General features: G+C 43.3%; 2 protein-coding genes, 1 long non-coding RNA gene and 1 pseudogene across 13 annotated transcripts; 2 read left to right on the top strand and 2 right to left on the bottom strand.

The window, feature by feature from the left end:
- Positions 1 to 3,730: 3,730 nt before the first annotated feature.
- Positions 3,731 to 9,212, bottom strand: LOC136549624 (uncharacterized). Of its 11 annotated transcripts, XR_010781979.1 has the most exons (6): positions 8,502 to 9,195; positions 8,288 to 8,429; positions 7,604 to 7,744; positions 7,295 to 7,372; positions 7,062 to 7,166; positions 4,168 to 6,495 (listed from the first exon to the last, which is right to left on the bottom strand). It is a non-coding gene; the product is annotated as an uncharacterized lncRNA (long non-coding RNA). The 11 variants fall into 11 exon arrangements; XR_010781970.1 differs by adding an exon at positions 3,731 to 4,064 and having other exon boundaries at positions 4,397 to 7,372; positions 8,502 to 9,212; XR_010781973.1 differs by having other exon boundaries at positions 4,168 to 4,615; positions 4,695 to 7,372; positions 8,502 to 9,212.
- A 172-nt stretch (positions 9,213 to 9,384) lies between these two features.
- On the top strand, positions 9,385 to 15,089 carry LOC136549623 (probable cellulose synthase A catalytic subunit 3 [UDP-forming]). Its single transcript, XM_066540970.1, has 14 exons — positions 9,385 to 9,635; positions 9,722 to 9,917; positions 10,062 to 10,267; positions 10,373 to 10,475; positions 10,561 to 10,723; positions 11,162 to 11,428; positions 11,504 to 11,849; positions 11,938 to 12,075; positions 12,191 to 12,316; positions 12,410 to 12,622; positions 12,725 to 13,016; positions 13,157 to 13,353; positions 13,436 to 13,786; positions 13,867 to 15,089. Exons 1-14 carry the CDS (start codon positions 9,555 to 9,557, stop codon positions 14,449 to 14,451), a joined length of 3,264 nt encoding a protein of 1,087 aa, XP_066397067.1. The 5' UTR covers positions 9,385 to 9,554; the 3' UTR covers positions 14,452 to 15,089.
- Positions 15,090 to 16,811: 1,722 nt separating this feature from the next.
- Positions 16,812 to 19,625, top strand: LOC136549622 (SNAP25 homologous protein SNAP32-like). The gene is made up of 6 exons (XM_066540969.1): positions 16,812 to 17,079; positions 17,219 to 17,745; positions 18,287 to 18,380; positions 18,484 to 18,611; positions 18,726 to 18,823; positions 19,267 to 19,625. The coding sequence occupies exons 1-6, from the start codon at positions 16,818 to 16,820 to the stop codon at positions 19,364 to 19,366; spliced, it is 1,209 nt and encodes a 402-aa protein (XP_066397066.1). The 5' UTR covers positions 16,812 to 16,817; the 3' UTR covers positions 19,367 to 19,625.
- A 127-nt stretch (positions 19,626 to 19,752) lies between these two features.
- On the bottom strand, positions 19,753 to 22,083 carry LOC136549621 (F-box/LRR-repeat protein At1g06630-like; annotated as a pseudogene).
- Positions 22,084 to 22,728: the final 645 nt, after the last annotated feature.

Raw genomic sequence — 22,728 nt, 5'->3', positions numbered from 1 at the left:
ATACGAACCAGCCAACCGAACAGGCTGATGGACGATGGATCCCGCGGGCAGCCTCGCTCGATCTCTACCTGCCGTCTGCTGATCGACTTGGGTCGCTCGATCCGCTCGTGAGACATCCATCGATCAACACGGCGGTTACGTTGCTAATTATTCCGGGTAACCACCACCACCACACACACACACTTTTTTTTTTTTGGAGGGGGTGTGTGCTGGTAGTGGGAGTGGGAGTGAGCTGCTAGCTTTCCTTTCTCTTGGCGTCTGATCCTCCTCGGGGTGTCGCTCGCGTGTGCAGCTGGGTTGCGTGGTGGTTACATGACCCACTGACCGACCGAAATTTCCGCTTGTTTCTCAATTCTGCAGCCAGCCACTCTGGCCTATGTATGTACATCTATGCATGCATCTACCACTTGTTCTCCATATATAGGCCACCCTACTACTACTACTACTAATAATAATACCGATACTAATACCAGTGTGGGTGGCTAAACAAATTTTATATTTCCTACTGCTGGCGACTTTTGTTTTTTGTTGTTGTGTGTGTTTCTTAGCTCAGGTACCACAAACCATCGTGGAATCACACCGCAGCCCTCCTCGTGCTTCCGCATTTGCCGTGAGGCATTCATTATATATCGCATTACTATTTCCTGCTACCAAAGAAAATTAGCGCGCCGGAAAAAAAAAAGGAGGATAACTCTGAACGTGTCCTTATTGCGGATATTCTCTCCCTCCCTCAATAGGATACTGCACGTACTATTATGGAAGTGGTTTCCTGCTGGGAATGTAGGGTTGGGGTCAAACATGATGCATGATGCATTTGGAATGCTTGTATCACGAATCAACATTTTTTTTTCTTCCAAGTATTCACAATCGAGGACATTCGTGAATAGCTGTACAATAAGGAAGTTCCATATAAAAGTAAAACCGAGATTTTTGAGTGGAAGTAGTCAGAGTTTTCGACGCTTAACCACAACGGCCCCGGTCGCTTGGCTGAATTTGGCTGAAAAATACTGTTCCCGCTGAATTGTTGCGAGAGAAAAATATTGTTCCGGCTGGAAAAAAGAAGTCGAACAAGCCGACTTGTAAGGTCAGCCGAACGGGGCCAACATGACAATATAACACCTATATGGGGGCCATGATTAGTAATGGTGAAACACTAAATGTTACCGCTAGATAATAAACTATGAAGGTTTCAAAAGAAATATAAACCATAATAAATATGGGGTGCTATTGCCCTTATTCCCCCCACCCCCCTAGTTGTCATGATATTTAGTGATGGTGGCTACTATTTTGCCCTACATTCATCACAGAGAGAAGCAATGTTTTTGTAGCATATCACAGATAGATGTATGAATCAATAAGATGGAGCTAGTAGTTTTTACTCTAGGTTAGTGGTGCAGTTTCGATATTTGACTATAGAATTATAATCCAACATCTATTTTGAGCAGTGTTACTAGTGGTGAAACATTAAATCTTGGATATATTAGACATCAACAATTGGAAACAAATAGAAAACTCAATGAACAATGACCCCTTAATGCCCAAGTTGTCATGTTATTTTTCAACACTAGTGTTAATTACTATTTTCCCCAATGTTCGTCACTACAAACAAGTAATATTTTTCTACTATACCGATGACATATAGGGCATGAATAATTAAGATTCAGTACGTTGTTAGTTGCTACTCTATGTCTGATGTCAAAGTTTTGACATTCTACAACATGGTAAGGTAACATATATTTGGTGCAAATAAAGTGAGAAATGGCAAAATATTAAATTATAGATTAACAAAAATAAATATTAAGGAATGGATATCTACACGTGTCCTTATTTTTCTTGATAGTTTTTTATTTTTCTAATGACTACCATCTTATCTCGCATCCGTCACTACAGCCTAATAATAGGTATTTTTTTAATATGCATCTTAGGTCAACTATGAACATTTCGCATGAAATAGATATGGGAATACTAGTGGTATTGTTGTACTTAGATATGGTGCGTATCTTGGTGCTAACGCTGGCTGCTATTTTGTCCACCATTTGTCATTGCGGCCTGCTAATATCCCTCAAAATATGCCACAGGGCATAGGGCAATAATATAATAATAAAAAACTGAGTTAGTAGTTTATAGCCAAAGCTAGCTAGTGGTAAGAGTTTCAAATATTTGACTATAGCATTATAATGTCACATCTATATATGGAGTAGAGTTAGTGGTGGTGAAATATTAAATCTTGGAGTAGCACTCAACATTTAAAAAAATCATTGAATAATGGATGCCAATAATAACCTTATCTGTCATGGTATTTTCAATGTTAGTACTGTTTACTAGTATATTATTCCATGTTCGTTACTATGGGTTTGCTTGGACAGAAGCCTCCAAGACAATGCCGGTGAGATTGATGTCCATGTTAGGCAAGTTTTCACGCTTCCACCTAAGCAACCCCTACATAACAAGTAATATTTTTCTAGTATATCACACCGAGGGGAATGAATTATTAAGATTGAGCTATTAGAGCCTCTTTGGCAGGGCTCCTGCAGGGGCTTCAGCTCCGGCTCCTGCAGGAGCTGTGCCAAATGTCTGTTTTGAAAATGGCTCCGTATGGGGAGCCGGTCAAGAGCCGGAGCCATTTTTTGCCTGTGCAGGAGAAGCCTAAAAAATGAGCTTTGCGTGGCTCCTTGCTGTGGGTTCACGTCGTCTAGTGCGAAGGAGCCGTTTTGCCAAACGTTTTTCAGAACGGCTTCAGCTCCTCCAGATGAGCCAGAGCCGGAGCTATTTTCAGAGGAGCCAGAGCCCAGCCAAACAGACCCTTAGTTTCTAAAATGGTAATTTGGTGCAGTGAAAAGGCAAAATATGAGATGCTCATGTACTTATTTTTTTGTTCTTTTTTCTTGACGATTGCTATTTTATATCGCATTTGTCACTACTTCATAATAATAATAATATTTTAGATAATCTTTAATCAACAATGAACATTTCACAAGAAAGAGAGTGGTTTTGTTCGTCTCTTCTCGCCTCTCGCTATGTCGTGGACTCGTGGTGCTAGCGCTGACAATTTTTTTTTATCTAGCATTTGTCATCGCAGCCTAGAATATCCCTATAGATATACCACAAGGCATAGGCACGAATCAATAACATTGAGTTAGTATTGTCCAGGTTAGCAGTAAAAGTTTTTAACATTTGACTATAGCCTTAATTTCTTCGGTTGTCATGGTTTTTTTCAGCCTAGTGCTGATGCTGTTTTGTCCCACGTTCATCACTTCAAACATAGTGATGTTTTTCTAGTAGCATGTCAATGAGGTCGTATAGGGCATAATTGCATAAATCATTAAGATTATATTTATAGTTTCTAATCAAGATTACTGGCGAAAAACCATTTAAGTACGACATAGTAATATAACATCGATTTGGTGCTGAGTTAGAAATAGTAAAATATTAAATTAAATTGTAGATCAATAATGAAGATGTCTCAAGGAATATATATCACGATTAACATGGAGGAATGCTCATGTCCTTATTTTTCTCGGTCATATTTTGTTTTTTATTTTCTAACTCTATATTAGGTTCGTCACAAATAGGACGGTGATATATTTTTTCTAGATATAAATTTTAGAGGAACAGTGAATATTTTGTAAGGAAAAGATATCGGACTCTTACGTTACCGTTGTCTCTGGTTGTTGTCACTATATCTTGGCGCTACCGTTGACTACTAGATATATTTCAGTGCGAATCAATAAGATTTTGTTAGTAGTTATTATAATATAATCAAACATTGTCGTATTAATTTTCGAAAGACGGATTTCCTCCGTAAATATGAACCAAAATAAGATGGCATCCATGGCATGGTTTCCCGTGAGATGCATCCATCTCTCGCTCCTTTGCTTGTTTCTTGTTCACCGGATTGACCTCGTCGTGTCGTTTCAGCCCTTGATGATGTGCCTTAGCCACCTGTGGTTTTGCTCCATAAAAACACCTGTGATTTTTGACGCGGCAAAACTTTCGGTAGCGCTTTTCATCCCAAAATTACCTCTCACTAGTAGATTGGCGCGCGCATCCGCGCGCCTGTGTGCCTGTAAATGGAGATTTTGTGTAACAATGGGCGTGTTAGAAATCTAAGTGAACTAAGTATAAAGTTGAAAGCAGTACAATGTTCAAGTGCGCAATACATGTATGAAACTGAACTGTTCCATGGATTTAGTATATTATGAATTGAAGACTTAGAAAAAAGTCATCTAGCCCTGAATCATTTATCCTTTACTCATCCTTGACACAACAAAGCAGTACAATGAAGAAAAGCTAGCTGATCTACATAGAAGAGTCTATACAATAGTAGACAATATCCTGGTCATACACAAGGCCCTCAGAATATGTTCAACCAGCTACACAAGCATATCTCGCTTACATTTATGGTTATGGAGATCATGGCGGTCTCCTCTTCAGCCTTTTTGAGATCAGTTCATGGTAATCTTCTTTTAAGACTCCCTTGGATAAGTGCACAAAAGTATAGAAGAAGCTGAGGAGCCAAGTTATATATACGTAAAATTGAACGCAGATGTTGATCAATGGCTGGCCATTTGTTTGGGGGCTTCAATGTGTGGCCTCTTAATGAGCAGCCTGTGTCCTGCAACAATAAATAATGGATGACCACAACGTCCATAATCTGTGTAGTGTTGACGTTGTTTAAGATCGATATGACGAACCGGACAAATTGACATCAATCTGAAAATGAAGAGCAAGCAAATTTGAGATGTTAACGCCATTGAAGTGCACCCTTAATGTGTTAGCTGTCTATGTATATTGTATGTATACCCTACAAAAGTAAATGGAAATGGCAGTAGATACCTATGTCATGAATAGAACCTAGAATTGTATATGAAACAACACTGCTAAAAAAAACAGTTTCCGATGTGGGCAATCTGATTTGCCTTTCTATCTGCAAGGATAGCTTGGGAAAAACTTGTCTTCTTAACCGCCTTAGAGTCTTAAGCAACATGTCAGAGTTCCTATGAATTCCATTCGAATCCAAGAGGTTTTCATTACAGAAATTCTTAGTATGTTCCTCTAATTAGTTACATCATCAGTTAACTGAGCTATATTATCTTATGATACGTGTACTATATATAACATATCAGGCACGGATCAACTTAACTACTGGTGCATCCAGAATATGGAGAAGGAAAAATAAGGCAAAGATGAGGTCAGTAAAGCAGCAAAACAGCACTAACCAAAGCTTTTTTTTCCTGGACACTGCATTGAACCTTAGTGGAACTTACTTCGATATAGACAAGGTTCCTCCTTTGTAGCTTCATTACTAATCTTTTCTAAATGTAATTTAGAGGCAGACATGGCAGCACATTCTTTAACCAGTTGGACATTTTAAGTGAGAGTGTTCAGTGTAGTTGAATGGTGCTCATAACCAACTATATTTAAGATTAACTGGAAGCTGCAGGTTGGGCCTAACTATTTTGCAGGAGTCACGCTGTTGCAATTAGACCTCTTTTTGCATAGTAGTGCTGTGAGTTCGTCGCTGTGAGTTCGTCAACACGAGTTCATAAGGAAATAAATGGGAAAATAAACTATTTATTACTTTTTCCCCAACCGTGACCAACAACAGCATCACTGAAACTATAAAGATTTTGTATTGTTTGCAACAGTCACCAACAACAGTTTTCTAGCAGCAGTTCCATCTATGACTATTATCTAAACCGAACTATAAACTGCTGAGTCCACTATCATCATCATTAGTTGAATTATAAACTAATAACTTCTATCAATATCTGTAATTACTACAGGCAAAGTTATATATGCAGGATGATCTGCTTAATTTTCTATTAGCACCAAACCCATGATTGATGGCTGAAACTTAACAGAGTTTATCAAACTTGGTGGCCCTTTCAGTCCACTTAGCTAACTAAGGTTCCTGAGGTAGTTTTCTATCTACATGCACACATATTCTATACAACATGTTGTAGGAGTGTCAAACATTCGTAAATAAACTAATCCATGAGCTCTAGGATCTATCAAAGTCAAAGGCAATGGATTCTGATGTCCCAATTATTTAATAACCAAACAACTCAACTGAAATACATGGAGTACGTAAATTTAGAGCAACAACTAATGTTGCTGATGAATCGATCATCAGCTGACTTCCCCTTATCTAGCATATTTTCTTAGAAACTATGCCCACAAAACATGTGCAGCTCGGCTGTAGTTTGCAAACATCATGTGAAGCAAAACGAAACACAGAGATAAGTTAGAAAATAAGTTCAGCTAGGGAACTCATACTCATTTATGTTGTACATCATTTTGGGATAGGGAGCAGAAATAGGAAGTTGAAATCATGACGTATGGAAGCAAACAAAAGACCTCCTATTTGGAGAACCAAAGACACATGTACTGAAGTAAATTAAAAACAATAAAGAAAATTAACCTTTAGGCAGCAGGGTAGCAGCTGACATCTGTGATCAGCTAAACAAACCTTGAGCGGTATATTGGAGGAAGCTAGAAAATAAAATCAGGAGCTCATTAGACCTGTATTTATGAAAACTCTAAACATTTCAACTATACTACTGAATTCGAAGCATATGTGCTGTAGTAGCCGACGAATTTTTGGAAATGTTGTCGCTCACAACAGAACATTGATTCAATTATCATGTAATAAAAACGCTATGCATGGCAACTGAAAAAACAAGTAGATGTTGGTTCTGTCCTGCATGGAATGGCTAGCCTGTGTGATGTAATAAACTGGAATGATTGTAAGGTAATATAATGCATGATAAAAGAAAAAGGCCTTATAGCTGTTTGACTTTATCGGACAAATAGAACAACGATGCATAGTGGGTCCCTTAATGGCAGCATGGTTCGTTCTAGATGGTCAAAATCCTATAGCTCACATTGACGCAAATTGCAGGAAAGCAATGAGCTATAAATAAACAATAGCGGTACTGTTGTACAACTATTTATACAGCGTATATGTTGAGATAAGTCATAAGTGGGTCGGCAGCGGCAAGGAGCATGTACTGCACGATAGTTAGATAAGCATATTTGGACCAGCTCAAACTTGATACCATCTTCAATTAGAGGAACTGGAAACTACGAAATCCAATAAGATATCCAAAACAATTTGGAATTTGATTCTGAATATCTTCATGCCATCTGAACACATATTACACCTTATTTGAACACAGAAAACAAAGGAAAGGACATATATATGAGTACATAAGTAGGCAGCATTTCGATCTATTATTATGAAATAATCTAAACTAACATCTAAGGAAGGCAGAGAAAGTGGATAACATACCAAAACGATGAACTGAACCCTAGGTGTCCTCCCGAGGATTGAGTAGGTGTTCCCCCTGGATGATTAAGGGAGCCCAACCTACAAAATAAAGCCATATTAGAATTGGCGTCGAAAAATATGATGACGCAACAAATCTCTTTTGATTTCATTTTGTGCATTTTTTGAGGTACACGATAGAGCGAAGGACTAACTGGATAATTAGTCAATTTCGTTGCATCATCTTAGACAGCAAGCAGTTGCATAGAACTTAGAATTTACGAATGTATCGGGAAATAGGTAGAACTGATAAAGGAGATGGTGCGAAAATACCAATAATCAAGAAACATGATCAATCTTCCTCTGAAATCATCAAATTCTCCAATAAAAACCGGCATCAACAAATCTTGTCATGGAGAGACCTGCGTTGGCAGCTGCCACCTGAGAAAAGGTAACCACATATTACCTGAGAACCTGAAGACAAAAGGAAGGTGAACTAAGACCATTAGGAATTGATAAGCTAAACTTTGGGTGGCAAGCATGTAGCTTATCAAGCTCTCCAGAGTATTAGCACATATATTTAAAGTTAACTTCTGAGGCAAATATGTGGACTGCTATATCTGGAATGACCATAGGCATGAATAGTGTAGCATGGCATATACAAAACTCAGGATGTTAGTAACAGTAACAACATGCTATTAGTATGATTCCCGTATACAAAAACCAAATTTGATAGCGCAAGATTATTGACATCTCAGTGTTATAATATGTCTGCTTCAAAAAACAAAAACACATACACTGGCACTGATATATGCAGAAAAGAGATTGAGACTGAATTTTCTAGACTCAGTATCTGCTCCATGCACCGAAAAGAAACATTCCTTATTATAAATGAGGCATCTGGCAAGTTGCCAACCTGTGAAGCAACCGTGTTATGGTTTATCCTAACACAGTTCTGTTTTTAATCTGCACTATTTTCATCCAGCATCATAGTTTAAAGGGAGGAGGGTAAGGCACCTGGTGGCGGAGATCGATAGCATCTTTTTCACCTTGGCTGCTCCATTTGCATCCATAGAAAAAAGAAGATGGAGTATGGATCTACAGAGAGGAGAAGATAGAGCACCATAGAAATGCCCCTGTTCTTGCCCAATCCAGAACCCTAGAAATCAAAATCCCCAAATATCAGTGCATCCCCTAACCATAACGCAAAGAGATAAGGCCATTTACTTACCTAAGACGCCGACGGACCAGTGGATCATGTGATTCCAAATATCCTGTGGGGGAACTAACGGATCCGGCCATGGAGGCACTGGATCCAGTCATGGAGGCCCCCGATGAACCCCAGCAAAGGTGGACGACAAGCACGCAGATCTCCGGTTGACCCCAGCGCCGGAGTGTGAAGGAGAAGAGGAGCAAGGGAGGGAGGCCGCCTTTACCTGGGGTCTGCTCGCGCCGGGTGGTCGCCGAGCCGCCCGCGCCGGCGGACGCTCGGCGGCCTCCACACCGGCGCCCTCGCCAGCCACGCCGCGCCAGGGCTGTGCTCCGCCCGCACCCCGCGACCAGCGGCGTGGCCGTAGCCGGTGCATCGCCGTGGGAGAGAAGGAGAGGAAGGGGAGGCGCGAGCGGCGGCGGCGGCATCCGTGCGAGCCACGGGAGGAGTGGGGGAGAACGGGGAAGTGATGAGGCCGACTCTTTTTTTTTCCTATAGAAGGATCTGGACCCAAAATCGGAAGCCGCAGTATATATTTGATGGATTGGCTCCAGAGCAGAAGCCGGATTATGCTGAGAGAATTACACGGGAAGCTAGTGGATGCCAATAAAGAGTGGTCGAAGCTGAGAAGCTGTCGCAGAAGCTGTTGCTTCGAGCGATCTGGGCCACCAAACGCGTGATCGGACGGCCGAGGCTATTTTGGGCGACGTGGAGGGTGGCGCAGGCGGAGGAGCTGGCCATCTTTTTGGCTTTTAAATTTGTCCAGTTCAACGCTAGTAGTTGGCGCGGCCCTTTCCTTGGCCGTCTTTTCTTTCCCCTTTTTCTGCGCCCACCGACACTCCTCTCCTCCTCCCCCAATTTTTCTTTAAAAATCCCCCGCTCGCTTAATCCCCTCCCCTCCCACCGACGCTGCCGCCGCTGGCACGCATTCCTGCTCTCCTCTCCTCTCTTCTTCGTCGGTGCGGCGCGGCGCTCGGTGAGAATCACTCGGATGGAGATCTGCTGCTAGAGTGAGAGGAGTCAGTATCCTGCGCCTTCGTCGGCGGCGGAGGAGGAGGAGGAGGGGAGGAAGCGATGGAGGCGAGCGCTGGGCTGGTGGCCGGTTCTCACAACCGCAACGAGCTCGTCGTTATCCGCTGCGACGGCGATCCCGGGGTACGTGCGCGCTTCAATTCCCGTCTGGCTTGCGAGAGGAGCGAGCGTTACGGTGCTGATTTTTTGGTTTCTATATGTGTGTGTAGCCGAAGCCGCTGCGGGAGCAGAACGGGCGGGTGTGCCAGATTTGCGGCGACGACGTCGGGCTTGCCCCCGGCGGGGAGCCCTTCGTGGCGTGCAACGAGTGCGCCTTCCCCGTCTGCCGGGACTGCTACGAGTACGAGCGCCGGGAGGGCACGCAGAACTGCCCCCAGTGCAAGACCCGATACAAGCGCCTCAAGGGTGGGTGTCCCCAACTCCATCCACCGAAATGCAGCTCCACCCTGGCGCCGATGAATTACTCGGGGCGCGGCTTTCGACGATTCTTCTCTTGTCTCAATTGCTCACTCAACTCGTCCGATGTGCGGTGCGGGACTTTGTTTGCAGGCTGCCAGCGTGTGACCGGTGATGAGGAGGAGGACGGCGTCGATGACATTGACAACGAGTTCAACTGGAACGGCCATGACTCGCAGTCTGTGGCCGAGTCCATGCTCTACGGCCACATGAGCTACGGCCGTGGAGGTGACCCTAATGGCGTGCCACAGCCTTTCCAGCTCAACCCCAATGTTCCACTCCTCACCAACGGGCAGATGGTACTAGTACTGCAGAATCCAAGTATCACTGTTCCCTCGCCACCTCCGTATGTGGGATTACTGGTGTGGCAATGGCTCAATTGCTTGTTTCTGGTGCGATTGCAGGTCGATGACATCCCACCGGAGCAGCACGCACTGGTGCCTTCTTTCATGGGTGGTGGGGGAAAGAGGATCCATCCGCTTCCTTATGCGGATCCCAGCTTACCTGGTGTGTATTTGGATGATCATCAGCCAAAACTTAGTTGTGGTCATGGTGCCCTGAATTTAATTGATTAACGGTTGTTGTGTTCCAGTGCAACCCAGGTCTATGGACCCATCCAAGGATCTTGCTGCATATGGATATGGTAGTGTTGCTTGGAAGGAGCGGATGGAGAGTTGGAAGCAGAGGCAGGAGAGGATGCACCAGACGAGGAATGACGGTGGTGGTGATGACGGTGACGATGCTGATCTACCACTGTATGACCCTCAAAACTTGTTTGGTCCCTGTTAGTTTTATGTATCTTTAATGCTTTATGCTATTTGGTTGCATGTATTCATCCAAATTAATTTCTAAAATAGTCCATGCTCTGTTCAGGATACCATTTGTTTCCCTTTGTCATAATTATCACTCGCAAAAAAAAGAAGTAACGCTTCCAACTTTCTTAGTAAAACGAAAGAAACTGGTGGATTCATATTTTTTTAATTTTGCCTTTGTTTGCATGATTGAAGGATGGCAGTGCACGATAGGCCAGTATAGTATGTGCTCTATAAAATTTAACGTGTTTGCCTGCATGTATCTTTACTACACGTCACCTTCCATTTGATATTTCCAGAAGCAGATCTTTTCTCCTGTCTTGCTACATGCTACTAGACCCAAGTATTAACTTTTAGCTGTTTTTTTTCTTTCTTTACCAGAATGGATGAAGCAAGACAACCGCTGTCCAGGAAAATTCCGATTCCATCGAGCCAGATCAATCCATATAGGATGATTATCATTATTCGGCTTGTGGTTTTGGGGTTCTTCTTCCACTACCGAGTGATGCATCCGGTGAATGATGCATTTGCTTTGTGGCTCATATCGGTTATCTGTGAAATCTGGTTTGCCATGTCTTGGATTCTTGATCAATTCCCAAAGTGGTTCCCTATTGAGAGAGAGACTTACCTAGACCGGCTGTCACTGAGGTTAGTTGCTGTTGCCACCTGCTAATATTTGCCTTCTCTTCCTGTTGTTTTGTGACTAATTGCTTATCTGGATAGGTTCGACAAGGAAGGCCAGCCATCTCAACTTGCTCCAATTGATTTTTTTGTCAGTACAGTTGATCCCTTGAAGGAACCTCCTTTGGTCACAGCAAATACTGTTCTGTCTATCCTTTCGGTGGATTATCCAGTTGATAAGGTTTCTTGCTATGTTTCTGATGATGGTGCCGCAATGCTAACGTTTGAAGCATTATCTGAAACATCTGAATTTGCAAAGAAATGGGTTCCTTTCTGCAAAAGGTACAATATTGAACCTCGCGCTCCAGAGTGGTACTTCCAACAGAAGATAGACTACTTGAAAGACAAGGTGGCAGCAAGTTTTGTTAGGGAGAGGAGAGCAATGAAGGTGCCTTATTTGTCCTTTTCTTAATGTGTTATCTGCTATCCTGTTTGTTAAGAGTATGATAATTAAACCAAGTTTGGATTATTTTCAGAGGGAGTATGAGGAATTCAAGGTCAGAATCAATGCCTTGGTTGCTAAAGCACAGAAAGTTCCTGAAGAAGGATGGACAATGCAAGATGGAACCCCCTGGCCTGGAAACAATGTTCGTGATCATCCTGGAATGATTCAGGTAAGCCTTACGGTTTGTTGCTACGTAGTACTTATTGTGGCATGCTTCAAGCATCTATTTATTTTCCTGTCTCTTATCACCAAGACAAGAGAAGTTAATTCTTCTGTACAAATAGGTCTTCCTTGGCCAAAGTGGAGGTCTTGACTGTGAGGGAAATGAACTGCCACGATTGGTTTATGTTTCAAGAGAGAAACGACCAGGCTATGACCATCATAAGAAAGCTGGTGCTATGAATGCATTGGTAATTGTTACATCTTTGAATCATTTGTTTCTGTCTTCTATAACCTATGGGATACAATGGGTTTTTAATTACTTTTGTTTGTCTGTATCACAGGTCCGAGTCTCTGCTGTACTAACAAATGCTCCATATTTGTTAAACTTGGATTGTGATCACTACATCAACAACACCAAGGCTATAAAGGAAGCAATGTGTTTTATGATGGACCCTTTACTAGGAAAGAAAGTTTGCTATGTACAGTTCCCTCAAAGATTTGATGGGATTGATCGCCATGACCGATATGCTAACAGGAATGTTGTCTTTTTCGATGTAAGATTTGGCATTCATATTTCTGAGATGTTCTGTTGTTTACACATTTCTGAGATACATATTTTCCTTTATGAATGTTTTACTAACATTTGTGTTGTGCAGATCAACATGAAAGGTTTGGATGGTATTCAGGGTCCGATTTATGTTGGTACTGGATGTGTATTTAGAAGGCAGGCATTATATGGTTATGATGCCCCCAAAACAAAGAAGCCACCATCAAGGACTTGCAACTGCTGGCCGAAGTGGTGCTTTTGCTGTTGCTGCTTTGGTAATAGGAAGCACAAGAAGAAGACTACCAAACCAAAAACGGAGAAGAAAAAATTATTATTTTTCAAGAAAGAAGAAAATCAATCCCCTGCATATGCTCTTGGTGAAATTGATGAAGCTGCTCCAGGTAACTGTGAGCTTTCAAAGAAGCACTTGAGTTATTCTTGAAACTTCTCCATTGTTTTTTTTTTTGAGGGGAATACAGTAGGGGAAACCCCGAAACTTCTTCATTGTGATCTCTATCTAACCTTGTGCTGTTCCCTGTAGGAGCTGAGAATGAAAAAGCTGGTATTGTAAATCAACAAAAATTAGAAAAGAAATTTGGTCAGTCTTCTGTCTTTGTTACATCCACACTTCTCGAGAATGGTGGAACCTTGAAGAGTGCAAGTCCTGCTTCTCTTTTGAAAGAAGCTATACATGTCATTAGTTGTGGTTATGAAGACAAGACGGACTGGGGAAAAGAGGTGAAGTCTAGAGCTTGTGGTTATTGGTTGATGAGTCAAAACATATGCTACATAGTTAATCATATGATATTTTTCTTTTCAGATTGGCTGGATCTATGGATCAGTTACAGAAGATATTCTAACTGGTTTCAAAATGCATTGTCATGGTTGGCGGTCAATTTACTGCATACCTAAACGGGTTGCATTCAAAGGTTCTGCACCTCTGAATCTTTCCGATCGTCTTCACCAGGTGCTTCGTTGGGCTCTTGGGTCTATTGAAATCTTCTTCAGCAATCATTGCCCTCTTTGGTATGGGTATGGTGGTGGCCTGAAATTTCTGGAAAGATTTTCCTACACCAACTCCATCGTGTATCCTTGGACATCTATTCCCCTCTTGGCTTACTGTACATTGCCTGCCATCTGTTTATTGACAGGGAAATTTATCACTCCAGAGGTAAATAAAAGCTAATTCAATTATAGTTTTGTATGTTGTGGAATGCCTGGATCTTATGTTCACTGTTTCATCTGCTGCAGTTGAATAATGTTGCCAGCCTGTGGTTCATGTCACTCTTTATTTGCATTTTTGCTACAAGCATCCTAGAAATGAGATGGAGTGGTGTTGGAATTGATGATTGGTGGAGAAATGAGCAGTTCTGGGTCATTGGAGGTGTGTCCTCGCATCTCTTTGCTGTGTTCCAGGGACTTCTCAAGGTCATAGCTGGTGTTGATACAAGCTTCACTGTGACATCAAAGGGTGGAGATGATGAGGAGTTCTCAGAGCTGTATACATTCAAATGGACTACCTTATTGATATCTCCTACCACTTTGCTCCTATTGAACTTCATTGGTGTGGTCGCTGGCGTTTCCAATGCAATCAATAATGGATATGAGTCATGGGGGCCCCTCTTTGGGAAGCTCTTCTTTGCATTTTGGGTGATTGTCCATCTGTATCCCTTCCTCAAAGGTTTGGTTGGAAGGCAAAACAGGACACCAACAATTGTCATCGTCTGGTCCATTCTGCTGGCTTCAATCTTCTCACTCCTTTGGGTTCGGATCGATCCTTTCCTTGCGAAGGATGATGGTCCACTTCTTGAGGAGTGTGGTTTGGATTGCAACTAGGATGTCAGCACATCAGCTCCCCCAATCAGCATATGCTTGAAGAAGTATTTTTGCCATTGTTTGTCCCCATATTTACAATGTCCCCTTTGTAGATAAGAGACATGAAATGTCTCGCATTTCTTTTGATCCATGGTGGCACCTCCACCTAATATCGGAGATATACTGGGGAAATGGAGGCTGCGGCAATCCTTATGCAGTTGGGCCGTGGAATACAGCATAAGGTGTTTGATTGTGCAGTATTCTTTATTACTTGGGCGCAAAACTGATCGGGCGAGCCGAACAGCAAGGTGTTTTGATTCTGCACTGCTCCCGTGTACAAACTTAGTTCTCAATAAAGGCAGGCAGGAATATGCATCTGCCAGTGGAACAGAGCAACCTGCACAGTATTTATGTAGCGAATTATGTATGCCTGCTCATTGGAAGGGCTTGTTCATTACATGTTCGTCTATACTAGAAAGACAGTATTAGTATTAATCTATAGTTAATTAAAGTATGTAAAGGTGCCTGTTTTTTGTCGTGTACTGTAATCGTCGGAGTTGATTTTGTGAAATTTTCATAGAAAGGTTGAATGTGATAGATACAGAAAATATAATGCCGTGCTATATGGTTATCGAACGATATAATATCTTTTATGGTTCTATATGTGTATTGAATAACTCCAGCAAGGCCCCTCTTTGGGTCTCATTTTTTTAATCCTACATTTTAGGATCGGGGAGCAACAATCTTGCTTCAATAATGTCTACTCGTGTCCTTAAATGTTGGAGACTCTCAAATCTCTTTACTCAAATATAGTCCCATGAGAGCATCTTCGGCAGTTCAGCAAAACTGTGGAACATAAATCTGTCATTGGGAAGTTCTCCAATAAAAATCATATTGGAAACCTAATATTGTCATATTGCTTCGGCAGTTCTCCAATAAAACTGTCATATTGGGAAACACAGAACTGTCATTGGGAAGTTCTCCAATAAAAATCATATTGGAAACAAAAAAAACTGTCATATTCGGAACAACTATACTTATGTTTTTCTTTTTTGTCCAATTGTTTTTCAATATCTTTCCTTTTTTTCTTTTGTGATCACTGATATTTACCCCATCTCCCCTCGAATAAAGGGGGAGTTGTATCTCCCCCAATACAATAAGGACCACCACAACTATCATTCTTTTAAACAAATGCTAACTATCATTTTTCAGCCATCTTTTCTTCTACATCTCTGTGGAACCCACCTTCCATATGGGTATTATGAGAGATATATTGGGTATTGCTGCAACAACTCCCCAAATATTCATAAAAATAATTGAACTATATCAATACATATGTATCGGGGATAAATTATTGAGGAATTGCTGGAGATGCTCTAAGTAGGAGTGCAAACAGTCGGATATACAGATAACTATAATATTTCTTGGATTTAGATTTAAATAAAGATAATGGTCAACTATGTTGGATAAGATGCTAATGGATGCAATATTTCTTGGATTTAGATTCGAATATGGATAATGGTCAACTATGGCGGATAAGTTGCCAATGGATATTGACATCATGTATATCGATTTGAGTATTTGGATTCAGATATGGCATCAGGTATTGAATATATGGATTTAAGTATTTGGATATAGATATGGTATCAAGTATTGAATATATGGATTTGAGTATTTGGATACGGATATGGTATCGGGTATTGAATATCCAGACTCGAACGATGGATCTGAACTCCAAATGGTTTCGAACTTGGATACAGGTGAAAAATATCTGTACCATTTGCACAATTACCAATAAGTACATTATTTACTAATTCAGGTAATACTCAGTATATAAGAAATCCCGAAAAAATGAAATAGGGGCGTCAGTTTTAAGCAAAGCACAGCAAGAAAGCACGTGATGTGGTGTCCACAGTTTAACCTAGTGAAACATAACTACATAATAAGGCCACAATTTAGGGCGCGTTTAGTTGGCAAAAATTTTTAGTTTTGGCTACTGTAGCACTTTCGTTTGTATTTGACAATTAGTGTTTAATTATGGACAAATTAGGTTCGAAAGTTTCGTCTCGTGATTTCTCACCCAACTGTACAATTAGTTTTATTTTTCGTTTATATTTAGTACTCCGTGCATATGACGCAAGATTCGATAAGACACTTTGAGTTGAAAATTTTTGGAATCTAAACAGGGCTGTAGCTCAGCGCTAAGCAAAGCACAGCAAGAAAGCACGTCAGCTTTCCTAGCGCCATCACCAATTGCCGCCCTTGACCGGGCCGCCGCCGCGTCCTTGACGAGGGAAAAGTCGCCCGCTCAATCAACAAGTCATTCTTTCTAGTACGTAATAATTTTCACGACAAGAAGCGTGTGTGCGCGAGCCGGAAGAAGCCGGATGGAAATGGTAACGGGCCGGGCGCTGTCAGGGCGCACGCCATCCAGCTCCAGCGACCGTGTCCTCGCTCGCGTGCATCCCCATTCCCCTACGACCAGGGCACGGTGGTATATCCTAGCAGTTGCTCTTCGTCGTCTTCGGCTAACTGTTATATCCCCACCGGCGCCGCCAACGCTTCATCCTCCTCGGGTGTGCCGCAGTTCATTGCCCGATTCCCAGCCGCCGATCTCTCGACCTTCTCCACCTTCGTCCGTCCGTACAGGTGCTCGACTTCATCCTTTGATCTGTTTTTGTTTATATCGTGAGAGAATTTTATTTCAGTTCATGGGAGTTGGTCCTTCAATTATTTATTATGTATGTATGGCGGATGAAATTTGGTTCCTCAATTCAATTCCCCACAGGAACGGTTGAGCACGAACGAGCAGCCACTCCCGAACCCCGATCGCGATTACTTGCCGCGGCACCAGTAATCCAGCCGGCAGCCACCATGAGCAGCGGGAAGCGATCCTTCTTCACGCCCAAGAAGAAGGCCGCGAACCCGTTCGATTCCGACTCCGACGACGACAAGCCGCAGCAGCGGCAGCCGGCGCGGGCCTCCTCCGTGCCTCCCCCGGACGAACAGCAGGGGCGGGGCTCCTCTCTCTTCGGCGGCGACAGGGCCGGGCTCTTCGCTTCCTCCTCGACCAACCATCACTACCGGAACGACTTCCGCGACGCCGGCGGCCTGGAGGGCCAGTCCGTGCAGGAGCTGGAGGGGTACGCGGCGTACAAGGCCGAGGAGACCACGCGCCGCGCGCAGGGGTGCGTCAGGATCGCCGAGGAGATGCGGGACACCGCGTCCAAGACGCTCGTCACCGTCCACCAGCAGGGGCAGCAGATCCACCGCACGCACATGATGGCCGTCGACATCGACCAGGATCTCTCCAGGGTAACGACAGCCTTTTCTAATTTCTTCTGTTGATGTGCGATATGGTATTAGTTTATGAGATTGTTTGTACTCCTGGCTTAGTTCTGTTCGCCTGAAGAGGAGGTAGTCACTACTGTTCTTCCAAATCCAGACAATTTCAGAAATCCTGAAATCCATGAAGAGGGGGTGATAACTGACTAATTTACAGAGGCAAATTTAAACCTGCATCGCCAACATTTTTGCATGTTCATGCTCCATTTGCACATGGCAAGTCAGGATGAAAAAAATTCTTATACTAATGAGCCTAGTTCTGCTGAAGTAGGGAGATAATCACAGCACTCCCAATTTCAAACCAGAATTGGACAGTCCCTGAAATCCTGAAATCTGCTGGGATTCCGGCTAATAACTTTAGAAGTAGTTTCTAGAAGGGAGAGAGGGTTAAAACCTGGAAGTACTAACGTAACAATGACATGCTTGTTACTATGGATGCTCCTTTGCACATTGCTGACATGTTAGTGACTGGTGCTGAATATGCTGTGTCTTTTTTGACACAATTTTTCAGAGTGAGAAGCTATTGGGTGATCTTGGGGGCCTATTTTCCAAAAAGTGGAAGCCAAAGAAGAATGGCACAATCAGGGGTCCTATGCTAACTAGAGGTAATTACCTTGAACTGGACTGCACTATGACTAGAGAAACTTGTACCGCTTGGTATTGGTTATGGTGCTGTCCGTGACTGAAAGGATGCAATGATGGATGCAGATGATTCCTTCATAAGGAAGGGCAGTCATTTGGAGCAAAGGCAGAAACTAGGGTTGGCAGATCACCCACGTCCATCAAATGCACGCCAATTCCGTTCTGAACCCTCTTCAGCACTTGAGAAAGTTGAGGTACTATACACACTTGTGTGAAGCTAATGCATGTCCCGCACGTGATGAAATCTTGATGCGTCTAATGCCCTACATGTGTATTCCATAATAATCATCTGGTTGTTTCTTTGGTAGATGGAGAAGGCAAAGCAGGATGATGCTCTGTCTGATCTAAGCGACATACTGACCGAGCTGAAAGGGATGGCCGTTGACATGGGCTCTGAGATAGAGAGGTAATGTCACATCTCGCTATCTTTTAGACTGATTTGTGGTCAGTAATTCATTTATTTTTCTTCCTGTTGTATAGTCAATTTGTAAGCATGGGATTACATGATTTTTAATGTATAACCAGTATATGTCTCTTCCACTTTGTTTTCGACTCTTTTCATTAGGGCGTACCCAGTGCAGAGAGGTCCCGCTCTGTACGGGGTCTGGGGAAGGGTGTTTTCGACTCTTTTCATTATATTATATTAATATAAAAGTAGTGAAGAATAGTTCTCAAGAAAGTATCTACAACTTCCAAAGAGGAATTACTATCTGACAGTTTGAATGCTGATGGCAATTTCGTAGTTATTAAATTATTAATTTGGAGTATTGTTGCTTCAAGCTGTAGCATTTATGCAACATAGTGTGAGTAATGAGTATGACATGTCCTCTTTATGTTTGTTGGATTTAGGCAAACAAAAGCGATGGGCCATGCAGAGAAGGATTATGATGAGCTGAACTTCAGGGTCAAGGGAGCAAACACTCGAGCTCGCCGTCTTCTTGGGAGATAAAGGAAAAACATATATTCTTGTCTCTTAGGTGGTCCATATCACATTAACTGTATGGGGCATCAAATTCTGATGATTTTGTGCATCAGATTTTGATCAGCATTGTTACTGTGGACATGTCGGCATGTATGGTATTAGACACATTTTATACGTTTTGCTTCTTCTTTTTTTTTTTTTCTGATTTTTAGCATTGCACGAGCTTCTGATTAGAAACTTCTCTTTTCAGTTAAATAATGCTGATACATAGTGATTTGTGGCCGTATACCCTCCACGCCATCATCAAGTAGAAACTTCAAACTTTGCCAGCGATTTATGAATGTAGACAGCATATGTTTATTTCAGTTATATGCTGATCTGAAATTTTAAGAATCTTATAAATCACCATTCATATATAGGCAACATCTGAAGATATGTTGGGGCAATTAATAAAAAAACAAGTCTTACTTTTCCCCAAACTTCTATATCTTCTGTCAGTAAGGTAATTAAAAGTGCTGACATCGGTAAACTTTTGTGTAGACAAAAAAAAAAGCAACAGATAAATGAAAACCAACACCAGAAATTCACATATGGTTTTGTAAGCAAACAATTGCAAGGACAAAATTGAGGCTGTTACCCCATAAAAACAGTATATATGTTGCTCCAAAAGATTGACTTCTATACATGGGCATGCAAAGTTAGCTGTTGCAACGAATTTACACATACTGATACTGCTCGCAACTTCAATAGAGTGATGAGTGATCACAGTTTCGAACTAACTTTAATAAGAGTATGTCAAAAACTGCAAAGCAACAAATTATAGGCTATGATAAGACGATCTTCTGAATGCGCATCGAATCTTCATGCAGCATCCGCATAAGGGTTGACAGAGGGATCATCCATCCACAAATCGTGTGTGTGGTTGTTGCACATGGGTGAAACCAAACCTGTTCTGAATTCAAATTGAGCACCTTGAGAAGCTCTGTTGTCCAGTTGAAGCCGTCTGTGTTGATTAGCCATCCACTTATCATTGCGGTCGTTCTTAGATCCAAATACCATTTTCTTTAGGACTTTTGCATTCAAAACAAAGAACTTGGCAAAGTCAACATCAGGTCTCATGCCCTGATAATATATCATGACCACTTGTCTAAGATGAGACTCAAGGCATTCAATTGGATCCAGTGGATTATAGCTCCGCTTATTTTTCCTACTCTTCTGTAAGTTAGACTGGATAAAAAAGAATGAAAACAATATGAAAGCAGTTACTAAGCAGTCGGCAATGTCACACAGCAGCTCACTAGATTACATTATGTATCAATTGTTCATATTGGCACATGAAGCAAGCAAAGACAAATACTCACCGCGATATACAGCTTCTGTAAGCAGGGGAAACACTTGAGGAAGTCAACAACTGAAGTCCAGATTAGGCCCCAAAGTGTGAAGAGCCAAAACCTTTACAGTACGAGGTTGTCAAGCTTTGGGCAATCATCTTCTGGACAAGAATCAGGAGACATCACAATTAGTCACTAGCAAATATAAATCCAGAATACAAGATGGAAGAATTGAAGGCTGCTGCTACCTGAAAAACAGTGGTTCCAATATGGAGTTTAGCGATTCCGTCCGACAGCAAGCCCAATATCTCTAATTTTGGCGCCCACACGACCCGTATTGTTAACGGACCACGGATCAGGTAAAGTGGGATCAATCTTTCAAGGTAAGGGGCATCTTCTATAATAAGATCTTGGAGTTCGATAGGATTTTCTACTATCCGACCATAGCAAGAAGAAACACAGATGCCAATGCTCCTTAGAGTGGGCGAGTTAATGGGGAGGCAACCAACGCCGACATTCCCCTCCAGCAAGAGGCTCTCAAGAACAGGGCAACCAACCGAGCAGGCTGTGAAGAGCATCACACGAAGACGCAACACAGGGAGAGCTGCTTGAGGCAGGGAAACTTGAGCAGTGGCGCCATCTCTCTGGGAAAGTCGCAGTAGCCGATGCTGGCGACACAGAGGGTGGGTGCGAAGCGGAACACGGACGGCGGTAGCGGGTAGTGCAGCTGCGGGCTCTCGGTCTCGTAGCGAAACTCGATCTCCCGGAGGCCGGTGAGGGCCCGGGAGCGCAACCAGCCGTCGATACTGGCGTAGCGGCCGGGGAGGGCGAAGCGGCGGGCCGGGCCCGGGTGGTCGGAGAGGATCTTGGAGACGAAGGCGACTCGCTTCCGGTCCTGGCTGCTAAGGTCGCTGTCGGCACCTAGGTTGAGAGGCGCGGCGCGCCAGAGAGGACGCCGCCGGCGGGAGACGGCCTCGTGCGGGCGCCGTCCTTGGTGGGGAGGAGGGAGATGACTGTGCCCAGAACCTCATCGGGGAGCCGGCTGATGAGGTCTAGGCTGCTTTCGCCCACGCCGTTGCCACTCCCCAGTGGTTCTTGGCCCTCGATTAGATCGGATTTGCGCTTTTTGGCGGTGGCCGCAGCCTCCATGGGCGGCGGCTGGCGAGGGGGAGGGTTTGGGTGAGAGGATTGGGGAATGGGAGGAGGCGGATCGGCGCTGGCGATGTGGAGGAGGGCCGGGGCTGGCGCGTGCTTTTGGCCGGGAGGAGGGCCGATTCCGGCGCTAGCGCGTGCAGCTGGCGGGGAGGAGGGCCGACGCCGGCGATGTGGAGGAGGAAGGGGACGCGCCGGAACGGGAAGAGACGGGGCACCAGCGACGGCTGTTGAAGCAGTCGCGCACGAGTGGAACTAAAGATGGCAACTGCCCCCTATTTGATCCATTAGGAACAGAAATGTGATCATATCTTTAACCACGAATATGTAAATAGGCAAGAATTTATCCCCGACAGGTATAGCGGGTACAGGAATGTTCCCTGTTTACCCGTTCCCGTTACCCGTTGGAGAACCCAACTATTTGAGCTGTCATGCGAGAATTAGGCCTAAATAAGCTCAACATAGATATTTTGGTCTAAATCTGAACAATCATATATATAGTTTGTGTGTTCTAGAAACCCTAGTTCAATTTTTCCTCACCATCTCCGCCAGCAGCACAAGCATGCCTGCCTCACGAGTGCTCGTGCCCCTCGCTTCCTCAGTTCAGTCTCTTTGCCACCTTTGCTCGTCCTACTCGCAACCTCGCTCCTTCTCCTCGGCATCTCCGAGACTCCGACACTTATACCTGGGTAAATAAGAAACGTCTCCGATTGCAAAGCTGCGACCTCAAGTGTCCTTGTTTATCGGGTATGCAGTACCCGTCGGGTATCTGTTACTCGACCGATACCCGACGGGTACGGGGATGGGCAAGAATCTATACCCGAGACAGTTAACGGGACAGGGACGGGATGAATTCTCCGTAGCGGGGAAGAGAACGTTCTGGCGATACCCGACGGGTACATCCCC

This window comes from Miscanthus floridulus, chromosome 4 (assembly GCF_019320115.1).
Source record: "Miscanthus floridulus cultivar M001 chromosome 4, ASM1932011v1, whole genome shotgun sequence".
NCBI classification, from domain to species: domain Eukaryota; kingdom Viridiplantae; phylum Streptophyta; class Magnoliopsida; order Poales; family Poaceae; genus Miscanthus; species Miscanthus floridulus.
The sequence above is the reverse complement of the archived record's forward strand: the minus strand, read 5'-3'. Positions and strand labels throughout refer to the sequence as shown.